This window comes from Zosterops lateralis (genome assembly GCF_965231275.1).
Source record: "Zosterops lateralis genome assembly, chromosome: 4".
Classification (NCBI taxonomy): domain Eukaryota; kingdom Metazoa; phylum Chordata; class Aves; order Passeriformes; family Zosteropidae; genus Zosterops; species Zosterops lateralis.
In genome coordinates this window covers 54268747-54280753 of record NC_139765.1, presented here as the reverse complement: position 1 = coordinate 54280753, position 12007 = coordinate 54268747, and the positions used below count along the sequence as shown (strand labels likewise).

Here is a 12007-nt window from a genome sequence, read left to right as displayed (position 1 = left end):
CAGAATTCCCGTGGGTGCCTGTATGTACACATAGGTATATACATATGTACTAACACCACGCTTTGATAAAATCCACACTCTGTTCTGACACAAGCCACCAGCATGAGCCATTGCTCTTCCTTTCCTCTCTCCAGTGCCATCTCCTCTTGCCAGCTATTCTGCACTTCTGCACTCCTGCTTGAAAACTTCTCTTAACTGGAGGTGAGAAGAGCACTGGGGCTGGACCACTGCAAACAACTTGTGCACTTGTTTCAACAAAAGCAGTATCAAGGTATCACTTACAGACCAAACGTGTAAGAAAATCCAAGTTATTTGCCAAAAGAAACGAAAGGTCCTGCACCTCCACTTAACTTGTCTGGGTTTTGCTCTGCATACACAGACATCTCCATTAACTGCAGAAGAATACACAAATACAGAGCTATGCAAATGTTTGAGAGCTAAAGCCAGGGCCAAAGCGAGCACGCTGGCCATATTTTCACTGCTTTTGATTTTAAGCCAGAGCCATAATAGGTAAATTTTAAAGGTCTTCATTTCAAATTAAAATGGACAGAAACACAGAACAGAAGCAGCACTGCGGGAAAAATATTTTCTAAAGGTAAAAAGACTGCTCCTCTGTCCAAGATTCAGCAGATGTGAAAGAAATAATCAAGAGTTGCTAAGGCTGTAGTGGGATGAACACTACAAACTAGCATCATTAAACAAAGGAGAAAAACAACCCCAAGAAGTGTTTTCTTCATTCTGCCCTAGCTGTGTTGATTCCTCATTTCCATACCATGCCCTTCCATAAGCCAGCTATTTATGCAGCCACACAGTGATCCAGCAGCTTATCTCACTGAAAACAAACTTTTCGTTTTGGCAATCTCACAGGAATTGATCTGGATTAGACTGCTTCTTTAGTACTAGAAACAGCTTATGAAGTTTGGGAAACATGCCGTGTCTTCTCAAATTAAAAGGCCTACCAAAAAAAACCCAAAACAAAACAAAAAGCAAACCATACCAGAGCCATTAAAGACTGATTTATCTCTTAACAGACAAGTCCCATCATCTTTAAACACAGCCTCTGTCTCTTGGCCCTCAACACACTCCTTTGGATTTGTTTGCAAAGGGTTGGTGAGAAGTCCCATGTGATCAAGTCTGCATAGTTTATATAGGAACATTCCTCACTATATGGTCTATACAGAAATATGCCTCACTACATTTACTTGAGAGACTTTACAGAGAGCGAAGGTCTAATGAAAGATGGTATGCCAGCATCCAATCTCCTCCTGCTGAAAATGCCTAAATAGACAAGCAAATTGACCTGTGACTTAGCTTTCCTACAAAGTAAAATACAAATCCAATAAAATTCAGTAGAATTTCTCCTATATTTGCTTTTACAGGATTTCTGGTCATCCTACAACCATTCTACATAAAAAAGATGACCATATTCCTCAAAGGGGATATACTGGAGGTCATCTAGGGTACTAAGTAGTTTTCCTCCATTTTTCTTCGCTGACATGCTGATGAATTGTATCACTGTGACACAGGTTTAATGGTATCTTCTGCTATCTTAATGGAGGATCAGAGCTGCTATTTTTAATACAATGTGTCAGACCATTACAATTTCTTCCATCATTCTGAATACAGCATAAGGTTAAATAAACTGTGATAATGTATTGCTGCATGCTCAACACAAAAAATCCCTGAAAGCTACAAGGGGCAGAGATGGTCCACTGAGAGGTAATCATAGTGAAACAAAACATCACACTTTCCATAAAAGCCAACATCAAATTCCTCCTGATTAGAGAAGTAATTTTGAAACAAAAAGAGGTAAGAGTGAACTGGATACAATTTTAACTATCAAATAAACAGAAGAAAGTCTTTCCTGTGAGGGTAGTGAGACACTGGAACAGGCTGCCCAGAGAAGTTGTGGATGCCCCATCCCTGGAAGTGTTCAAGGTCAGGTTTGATGGGGTTCTGAGCAACCTGGTTTAGTGAAAGATGTTCCTGCCCACAGCAGAAGGGTTGGACCTAGATGATCCTTCATATCCCTTTCAATGCAAACCATTCAGTGGTTCTATGTTTCCACGAAATATGCAAAAAGAACCTCTTTTACAGAATGGACACAGGTCAAAGGGGTCAGTCTGCAAATCATGATGAGGAGCAATATTACCATTCTGGTTTAATTTTGGATGAGTGGAGCAGCTAAGGGAGTACCCTTGAGATCAGCTCAGGAATTGAAAATCCTAAAAGGCACTGCTGCTGCTTCTAATTCTCCATGCCAACATGACTGACAAAAAGGAAGTGAGGCTGGGGTAGCAGACAGGAATTGTCTTGATGGCTGTACTGCCATATCAGTCTGATCACAGATGGGTGGGACAGTCAGTTTCTGCCTCCAATACCTGCAGGATGATTTATTCAGTCTTTGTTCTCTAATGAGTAGATAGCATAATTCATGTTAAAACTTTTCCTTAGTACAAAACCCTCTTCTTTCTGCAGTCCAAACCGTTTCCTAAGATTGTGCATCATTCCCTTCCTTCATATATATTGATTTGTAACTGGTACAGATTGTGCTCAGGTTCCCCTGTGAGCATTTTCTTCTGGACTCTTTAATTACCAATTGATCCCACAGTGGAGCTCTAGAGTATTATTCTGAAGGGCATACACTGCATAAAACCTGCTAGGAGTGGAAAATGCTACCCAACAGATTATTCTGGGAAATGGAAGAAAAATAATCTCAAAATTCTGGACACAGTTAGGAGCTTGGCAACTGCATGGGCTGCTCTGTTCCCAAATGTTCAGTAAAGAAAACGCTGAGAGTATTAAAGCCCATACACAGAAGTTTCCTGCAAATGTTAACTCTTAAACATATTCAGCAGTGGTTATGAGGCAGTTACTTTGAAATAATCAGACTATCAGTAATCAAGAAGATTTAGATTAAAACAAGCAGACGGTTTTTTAAGCCTACAAAAAGCTCTTTTTCCTTCTGGACTGTCAGGATAGTGCACAAATTATTCCTCAAACGAACTTAGTTGGTAGTCATAATCTTGGTATTATAATATTAAATGGCAATGACTAGTTATTGTTATTACCACTTTCTCTCATCCTTGCTTTTGATCTCTCAGCTTCTTGTGAAGGCCCTAATGGACCAACTAACATTTTAAACAATGTTCTGATGCATTATTTTAACAACTCCCTCCAAATTGTAAGGTTTTTTTCATCCCATATGTATTCTTCATGAATAGCACTTAAAACTACTACTGTGACCCTCCAAGCCCACCCTGGGACTCTTCTCACCTAGAATCAATGCTCTGACTCCATAAAAACCGTTTTTGTACAAATTTCTTTTTAATTTTTTTCCTAAACTCCTAAGTAGTATTGGGATCATGGATCTTTCTCTCAATCACACTTTCAAGGCTTCTTTCTACAGGTGTTCTTCTTTCATGTTACATGACAACTACGTGCAATTCTATTACCTATTCTCTGCTTCACAGTAAAGCAATTTGTTTAGCAATTTGTTGGCAATTTGTGGACTTTTCCTGTTTCTCATTAATATCAGCCTGTAAGGCTCAAATCCTTCATGAATGATAAAAGGAGAGAAAACTACTAACCCCTCCCCAGAGACATGTATGTGTGCATGGGGAATAAAAAAAAAAGAAAGAAAAGAAAGAAAATGCTGGCACCTGAGACCCACAGACACGTGCTCTGTATTCTCCTGCAACTCACAGGAACACAGTAATTGAGACTGTAATTTCTGGTCTTTAATCCCTCTCACTAGCACTGAGCAAAATGCACTGTGGTCCTAACCTTCCCCACCCAATCTTTCCTACATGGAAATTAAGTGGTGTTTCCCACAGGATATTCTAGTTTGTGTGATGTTTGTAGGACAGGCAGACAAAAACCAACAGGCTGAAAGATTCCAGAACTCCATTTAACTACACATCTTCCTTATCCAAATCTACGTATTTTCCTTGATTTAGAGTGCCTAAGCTGTTATTTTTGAGCTAACGACTCACGTTTTCATGCTTCATGTGTTTCAGGAGACGCAGCTCTCGGTAGGCTCGTTTGGCAAAGAGTTCAGACTGAAACGGGCGGTACAATTTCTTAATGGCCACTTTGGTACCACTTCTTCCATCAACGGCTGAGCTTTAAGGGAAAAGAGAGACTTTGGTGAGCAAGGACCGAAGCAAGGCTGCAAACCCCAGCAAACCAGCGGCTGTATCCTGCCCCGTGCTGCCGGGCTCTGGGCAGCCGCCCGTGCCATGGGGGAGATCAGCTCCCCAAAGCGCCTCTGCCAGCAGCCATCTCATTTCCATCGTCTAAAAGCATGCCAGGCTCTGTGATGAAATGCAGACAATTATCAAAAGCTTTGAAGAGGAACATCTGTGGAGTGGGGGAAAAAAAATTCCTCAAACCAAAAATAAGACAAAAAATCCCACAAAACGCCCAAACCCACCACCAAGGCAGAGCCAAACCAAGGGGCCGCTCCAAGGCTACAACACCCCGGGCTTGGGGGACGCTGCCGCTCCGGGGAGCCCCGGGCAGTGCTCGGGCAGGGCTGGGGCAGGGCCGGGGCAGCGATGGGGCAGTGCTCGGGCAGCGCTGGGGCAGGGCTCGGGCAGTGCTCGGGCAGGGCTGGGGCAGGGCTGGGGCAGCGATGGGGCAGGGCTCGGGCAGGGCCGGGGCAGCGATGGGGCAGGGCTCGGGCAGGGCCGGGGCAGCGATGGGGCAGGGCTCGGGCAGGGCTGGGGCAGCGCTGGGGCAGCGCTGGGGCAGTGCTCGGGCAGCGCTGGGGCAGGGCTGGGGCAGGGCTGGGGCAGCGATGGGGCAGCGCTCCCGGGGCTCTGCTCGCTCCAGGGACGGGACAGGCGCGGGTCGGCGCCCCCGGCGGAGCAGCCCGGCCCAGCCCGGCACGGCCCGGCCAGGTGAACAGCGGGGCCAGCCCGGGTCCGCACAACAACCAGGAAAAGTTGTCAGGGAGCAGACGCCCCGGGCCGGGCCCGCAGCACCCCCCGGGCCGGACAGAGGCCGCCGCCCGCCCCGGGCCGGCCCCGCTCACCACACGGCTCCGTAGGCGCCGGACCCCACCGGCTGCAGGTCCCGGTAGCGGTCCCGCACTTCCCAGAGGGTCTTGGTGATCTCCTGCCGGTAGAAGCCGTTCTTGGGGGAGGACATGGCGCTGCCGACCCCCGCGGGCACGGCGCCGACAAAGAGCCCGGGCGGGGAGCGGGAGCGGCCGCCGAGCCGAGCCGGGCTGGGCTGGGCTGGGCTGGGCTGTGCGAGGGGCTGGGCCTGAGCCAGCGGCACCTCCCGGGCCCGCCCCGCGCACCCCGCCGGCAGCACCGCCCGCCGCTCCGCTCGGCCTGGCCCGGGGGACCGGCCCGGGGGACCGGCCCGGCTTGGCCCGGCCCGGGGGACCGGCATCGGCACCGGCCCCGGCCCGGCAGCGCCCTGCCTGCCCTCAGCCCGGGGCCGCCCCGCTGAGGCGCGAAGGGCGCGGTGTCCGGCAGAGCGGGCCCGGGCAGGGCGGCAGGTGCCGGGCTCTGCTGTCCCTGCGAGCCCCTGCAGTGCCCACCAAACCCCTCCCGGCCTCTCTTCCCCCCCACGGTGCGGCCCCGGCGCGGGCCGTTCTGCGTTTGTGCTCAGGCTCCGGGGAGCTGCCGTCGGTGCTGCATCACAGTGTTCAGGAGTACGGGAGGCTGCAGCTGGTAGATCTGGGAGTCCAAAAGTGAGCTTTGTATGGCCTCTGCCCTGAGACGAGCAGCTGAGGAGTCCCCAGATCATCCCAGGGTCAGACTGCAAGTTACAACGATATTTCATATAGTTAAATAAAATCCAGCACACACACTTGGTGAACTGGGATGGAACTGTGCAGCAGTGGCTGGAAATGATTGCAGTGCTGCAGTATGGACAAGAACAACCTTCTCAGTAGCTCTGTAATAAACGGGCCTGGGCCAGCAACACGTGTAAGGCAAAGACCTGGTTTAAAATACGTTTATGTGTTCTCTTGTGAATATAATTAAAACTCTTGTCCTTCAGCGTCTGGTAAAGCCTTTGTTTTGTTTGACTTCACCCCTGAGCAGTGTTGCTGAGGTTAGACAATTCAGATTTGTTGTCACTAGAGTTCAATTTGTGGTGTAGCTCTAAAGGAGAAATCTGGACAAGTTTCATGGTACCCAATGCCATTCTGGTAGTTGCCAGGGGCCCAGCCCTTTTCATGCCTGACTGAAATATGGAAGAGCCGCCCTGCCCTTGCTCCTCACGGGGCACAGGAAGAACACAATCTTTCAGCCACCTGCCCTGTGTTCCAGTGCTGCTCTCCACTGACTTGTTCGATCTCTGGTTTAGTGAGAATGGAGAGCAACCTTCTGACATTCAGCAGTTAACATGAGGCTTGTGAGAAGTGTTAGATTAATGGTAGATGTTTAGTTTCAAAAATCCACTGCCCCAGGAAATTATTTTTTAATTTCTGACATCCTTTCTATGCTGTTTGCCATTCAGATGTTGGCTGGTGTGATATGTGGTACAGGTAGGGTGAAGGATAGAGCACTTTCCTCTAGTTTTGAACTAGTCCATTAGTTAAATTACTTTTAATGACCATTATATATGTTTCTAATACAGAGAGGATTAGTTCTTCTTGTCATCCCTCACTTAGTTTTCCTTTATCCAGTTGTGACAAAGTGATACTTTTTTATTGCTTGCTTTTTATCAAGGCCGAAATAAGATGTTTTTGATACAGTAGATAAAAGTACTAACTTAGCATCAGATAAGGTCACTCTTGTGCAGAAGCTGAAAATATTTAAGAGCAACTTTTTAAAAGCATTTAAAATTGATAAAGTTATCTACTGCTGGTTTCCCCATGTTTTTCCTTTGAGTAAGTATCCAGGCATGTAGATACATGAAGCTGCAGAAGTAGCTGTGTAGGTAAAATATAAGACCAGCTTTACTCACCAGGTCACACCTACAGGAGATGAACTGGTAAACTTACTGAAAAGACTAGGAAATCAGCACTCTTGTAACAAGGGAAGCTTTGTCTAATAAACCGTTCAAAACGTGGATGAAGGGAATGAGGCAAGAAACTTGGGTCCATCCACAGCTGGTAGATCTTACAGCAGTGTCACAAACTGCATGAGTCTCTGCATCCTGCTAGGCTCGGCTGGATACATGGTGATGCCTTTCCCAAAGACAGTTTATTGCAAGGGGACTAATAGATGCTACAGCCATCTCTTATTCTGGGCAATGTGTGTTTGACAGGATAGATTAAAAAAATAATGATATCAGATGTTTTTGCTTCTGGCATATGTTTAATGTAAAGTTAATAGAAAAAAGGGATCTTCTTCAGACATCATTAACAAAAAATAATAAATGCACTAATGATGCAAAAAATTGCACCTTTCTAATGCTTGTCCTATAAAGGGAAGATTTAAGAGGTGTCAGAATGTGGTGGGGTTTTTTTTTAAAGAGCCAGCTTTTGATGTGCTGGATGGTTGCCATCAGCTGCAAAGCATATGAGGTTGATGGGATAGGTACAGTACTCTTTCTAATCCCTCTGGGAACTGAGAGCTCGAGTCCTTTCCAGCCTGGAGGTGAAGATTTGGTGCTGGAGCAGAAGCTCTATAAGCAAGCAGTGAGAAATTTAACCATGCTTTCCTGAGAAATCCTACATGTATGGAGTCTGGTGAGAGAGTTTGATGGCAAAGCTGCTCACCACAAATTGTCACTTGGAGATGACAAAATGGCACAGCCCTGTTTGTCAGGAGCTGAACTGTGGGTGAGATGCTGGGCACTGCCTGCAGGAGTACATCAATGTCAGCAGGGAGAGGGGACTGATCCATTATCTAAAGTCCGGGCACTGATAATGTACAGGAAAGGAGATCATACAAAGTCCTTTGAAAACTCAAACATCTTCCCACCTTTCTGCCTGTTTATGTCTGTCTTTCATATGATCATTTTATTCTTGATACGCTAATTCACATATGAATAATTTGGCTGTGTAAAACGTATCTTCAATGTCAATAAACATAAAATCTTGCTGAATTGTCAAAAGCTGATTCCTAGAACATTAGAATATTATTTTTATAAGCTTTCTATATCCCCACCTTCAAAAAATACTCTGTGCTTGTATACTTAGACCTGTTGACATAGAGGAAGTAAGTTCATTCTATTTATTACAACAAGAAGCAAAGCTTAAAAAAATAGTAATTAAAAAGAACTTAATTTTTAATCGGAAAACACTCTTGTGCTATTTTGTCCCCACCCTTCCCCACTGGAGTCACTGCCAACTATTTTGTAACTTTTCTGATTTTGTCTCTCTGCCCCATGAGCAGGGTGTTTCAGTTCCAGTTTCTGTGGCATGTAGTCTTTCTGGGGGCCTTGCCATGTTGTAAGGTCACTTAGCCATCAGCAGAAAGGAATAAATATGCACCACCTAAGTGCTTTTTTATTCAAAAAAATAGTTTAAACAGTATGTTACCATGTACTGCCCCATTATCCCTGCTTGCTGGAGGTTGGTGGAAGAAGAGAGGCCAGTTGTAGAGAGCAGTAGGCACCTATGTATAAACCAACTACTTTTAACACTGTCCTTTTTCTCCTCAGAATCCACCAAAAGGTCCTCTCCTACAACAGAGTGAAGGAGTTTAATTTTTTAAACTATCACAGATTGTTGCAGTGTGAGATGCTATAGCCTACAGAGAAAAAAAAAAAGAAAAAGAAAAAAAAACCAAAAAAAACAAAACAAAACAAAAAAAAAAAACAAAAAACAAAAAAAAAAAAAAAAACAAAACAAAACAAAAACAAACAAACAAACAAACAAACAAACAAACCCTCAAGAGTTTCCCAACCTCAATGCAAAAATCGTATAAAAAGAGCATTAGTGGATATCACTGATGGATAGCTTTACTCATTTGTCACTGCACATCTCCTGTTTAAATCACCCAAAACCATCATGGCATTCTTACCCTCATCTTATGCATCCTTTTCAATCCTGCCTTAGTTTTCTTTGTTTCCACCTCAACCTAATGAGAGAGCTGGGCCGGACAGGAGTACAGGAGGACAGGAGTACATAATTTTTGCACAGAATGTAATTTAACTATGGGTTCTTGATTTGAGCAATCAGGCTCTAATATAAAATAGGCATATATTATCTGAGTGGTAATCCACAGGATATTATTTTATAAGGAACAAAGTATTGATCAGTGGAGGCTGCCAGTTATGGCAGATTAAGTGTATAGTTGTCTCAGCGCTGCCAGTGTGATTCAGTATTTCTACTGTGTTCGGTATTACTTGTGATCAAATTGGAACCTAAAAGGACTGGCTAAAACCTCTGTGCTATGGTACACATCTTAATTTGTGACAATAATTAGTGCTGGGGGACTGTGGGAGTGCAAAATGAAGCATGTGTATGTCTGCAAGATTGAAGCCTAATTGAAGAGTTTCCTTCATTATGTAGAAAATTCTGGTCTAATGGAGTAAGTGTCAGATTGGTTGGAAGATCAGTGTTCACACAGAAAGCTCACAATATATTTCCTCCTTGTAGTAAAAACTTAGATCTTTTTAGGTATATCAGTTCAATATTTTATCTTCCAGCAGAAAGAAGGGCAGTGGCAGCAACACTAATGTTGCTTTCTAAATCTCTTGGTACTAGTGTCGTAAAACCCCTTACCCAGACTCATAAATTAATGACACTTGGTACTCTCACTTGTCAAGTGTGCTGATTTTATAATGACCAGTGTTTGCATCCATAAACACTAGCAGCAGTAGCAACAATGTGTGAGAAAAAAGCAGCTGCTTTTAAAGCAAATGGAAATGTTACTATTAATTCTTTCCTAAGGAGACTGATGTTGTTGAGGTTGAATCCCTTTTCTGCTGCTAACAAAAGACATAGTTTACCCAATTTACAAAGCAATGCTCTTTTCATGAGAGCTAAATCTTTACCACTGCTCATCTGTCAGGGATTCTTGCTCCAAATCAGTAATTTACAGATGTAGCAAAAGATACTGAAATAATATGTGCTAACAGCTCACTTTTTGGACAGATTCATTTTTGACCAGGTCCCAAGAGTGGGGAAAGTGGAGGTCTGTTTTCTTGTTATGATCCAGGAGCACATGTGACAGGAAGAAAGGAAGGAAGTAACCTTTGTATTGATGGCTTCCCACCTCTGTCAAAGTTTCTTTTGCTGCCAACATTTTGTCCTTGAAAGGGTTGTTCCCCTCCTGACCCTTAGGGTGAGCTTGCTGTGTCGGATCCTGCAGCACATTGACCCTCCCCTCTTGCTTTCATCTGGTATACCATATCAAAAAGATACCAAGAGCATGACCTGGAACTCTGCAACAGTGCTGTCTAAATAATGACTCTTGACCTATTGATAATGATGTATTTCTTTTCATACATCAGTACTAAAAAAATTTCCTATTTTTTTTCCACTCTATAAATTTTTGAACTTATTAGTAACCCTGCTATTTCAGACTCAAGTAGCCACTTTGTATTTTCAGGGTATGGCACATGATATCCTCTGAAACAGTGCTTTTCCCCTAAACCATTAAAGTTTTTTTATTCCCTCTGTTTTGGCTCTGTTGTATCAATTTCCTGTTGCTGGGTTTCTGTGATGATGAGGTAAAGAGCTTAAAAAATAAAGATATGGATTCTAAAAGTGTAGCATATACTTATGCATGTCAAAAGAAAGAGATTTTCCTTTTGCCAGAGCTTTTGCTGCCAGTGATGATAAAATTACTAGACTTGGGGTTGCACTAACCCTGATTATAGAGTGAGAGATAATAAATACTAGAAATGATTTCAATTCACTAGGTGGACAGATAACAAGCTCTTGTGACTGAAAGCTGAAATTAGATAAATTCAGATTAAAAGGAAATTGCTAATAATGTCAGTAATTGGCCAGAGAAAGCCCTTGGAGAGCTGTGTTCTCCCCACTGGAAGCCTGAGCTGCCTCCTCCATGAGCAAAGCCCAGCCATACTTCTCCGAACTTCCCCTCTGTGCTTTGCAGGTGGCCAGGGATGAGAATACCCTAATTTAGTGTGGGCTAAACCTACACTGCTCTCCTCAAGCATACATACCATGCACAGAGCACCTACAAAAGCACGGCTGTGCTACATAAAGAAAGAGTGCTGTCAGGAGAAGATTAAACCTCCACTGTTTAAGCAGGCAGCACTACGAATTTTGCAAATAACACTTGGGCCATGCAATCAATGCCTTCATTAAAGACATTTTTAACAAATACATTTTTTATAAAAGCTTTATATTTACTTACTCTTTAAAATTTGCTTTTAAGCCATCTGCCTCACCAAGCCTGACAAAGCCCTCTCTCCTCTATATTTACCTCCATCTGCCTGTTTGAGCTGGTTGATAAATGTTTTCTTCCATCTGTGTTCAAATGATAAGCATTGTTAGTGCTAAGCCTTCCACCTTTCTGTCCCATTGGGGTACTGGATTTCCAATTACCCTCTCCTGCTGTTGTAAACTGATAAAGTTATCAAACTGTAGTCTCATGTTGAATTGCCACAAGGGAGCTGGTTACCTACTCTAGAAAAATACTTTAATTATTGGTTTTTGAAGTCTAAGTAATTGCCTTCATTTTGCACATCTAGGAAGAAGATGTCTGTTTCCTCCCTACTGTTTATCCTGATTTAATATGAGATGATTTACAGGTTTTTATGGTAATTCATTAAAAAGGGCTGAGCTATTGTTGCCCATTACTGTCACCTTTGATTAGTTTAAATGTGGCTCTGCCCATATTCTTCCTACATAATTTATCTCCTAGGAAAAAATTGCATCTCTCAATGTCAAAAGAAATATTCAGAGGAAGATTCAGAGTTGCCAGAAGAACAAATTTTGGAAACAACATAACTTTCTTTCTACCTCAAGTGGCAGAGCCTATGGCAACGAGTTTTATGCATCCTTTGAAGCATTTGACAATGGCCACCCTCAGAGCCAGAAAACCAGATTTAACAAATGGAGGGACAAACCCCATAATAAATTAATTATTGTCAGACACAAAAAGTTCTTGTGAAATCT

General features: G+C 43.7%; 1 protein-coding gene across 2 annotated transcripts in view; it reads right to left on the bottom strand.

The window, feature by feature from the left end:
- Positions 1 to 5218, bottom strand: part of MAPK12 (mitogen-activated protein kinase 12) — a 32272-nt gene extending 27054 nt beyond the window's left edge. For both annotated transcript variants that reach the window (XM_083859663.1, XM_083859664.1), the window contains exons 1-2: positions 5039 to 5218; positions 3996 to 4125 (exon numbers count right to left, since the gene is read on the bottom strand). In XM_083859663.1, the coding sequence (XP_083715789.1) occupies positions 3996 to 4125; positions 5039 to 5154 (246 nt within the window). In that variant the 5' untranslated portion in view covers positions 5155 to 5218. The remainder of the gene's footprint in view (positions 1 to 3995; positions 4126 to 5038) is intronic.
- Positions 5219 to 12007: the final 6789 nt, after the last annotated feature.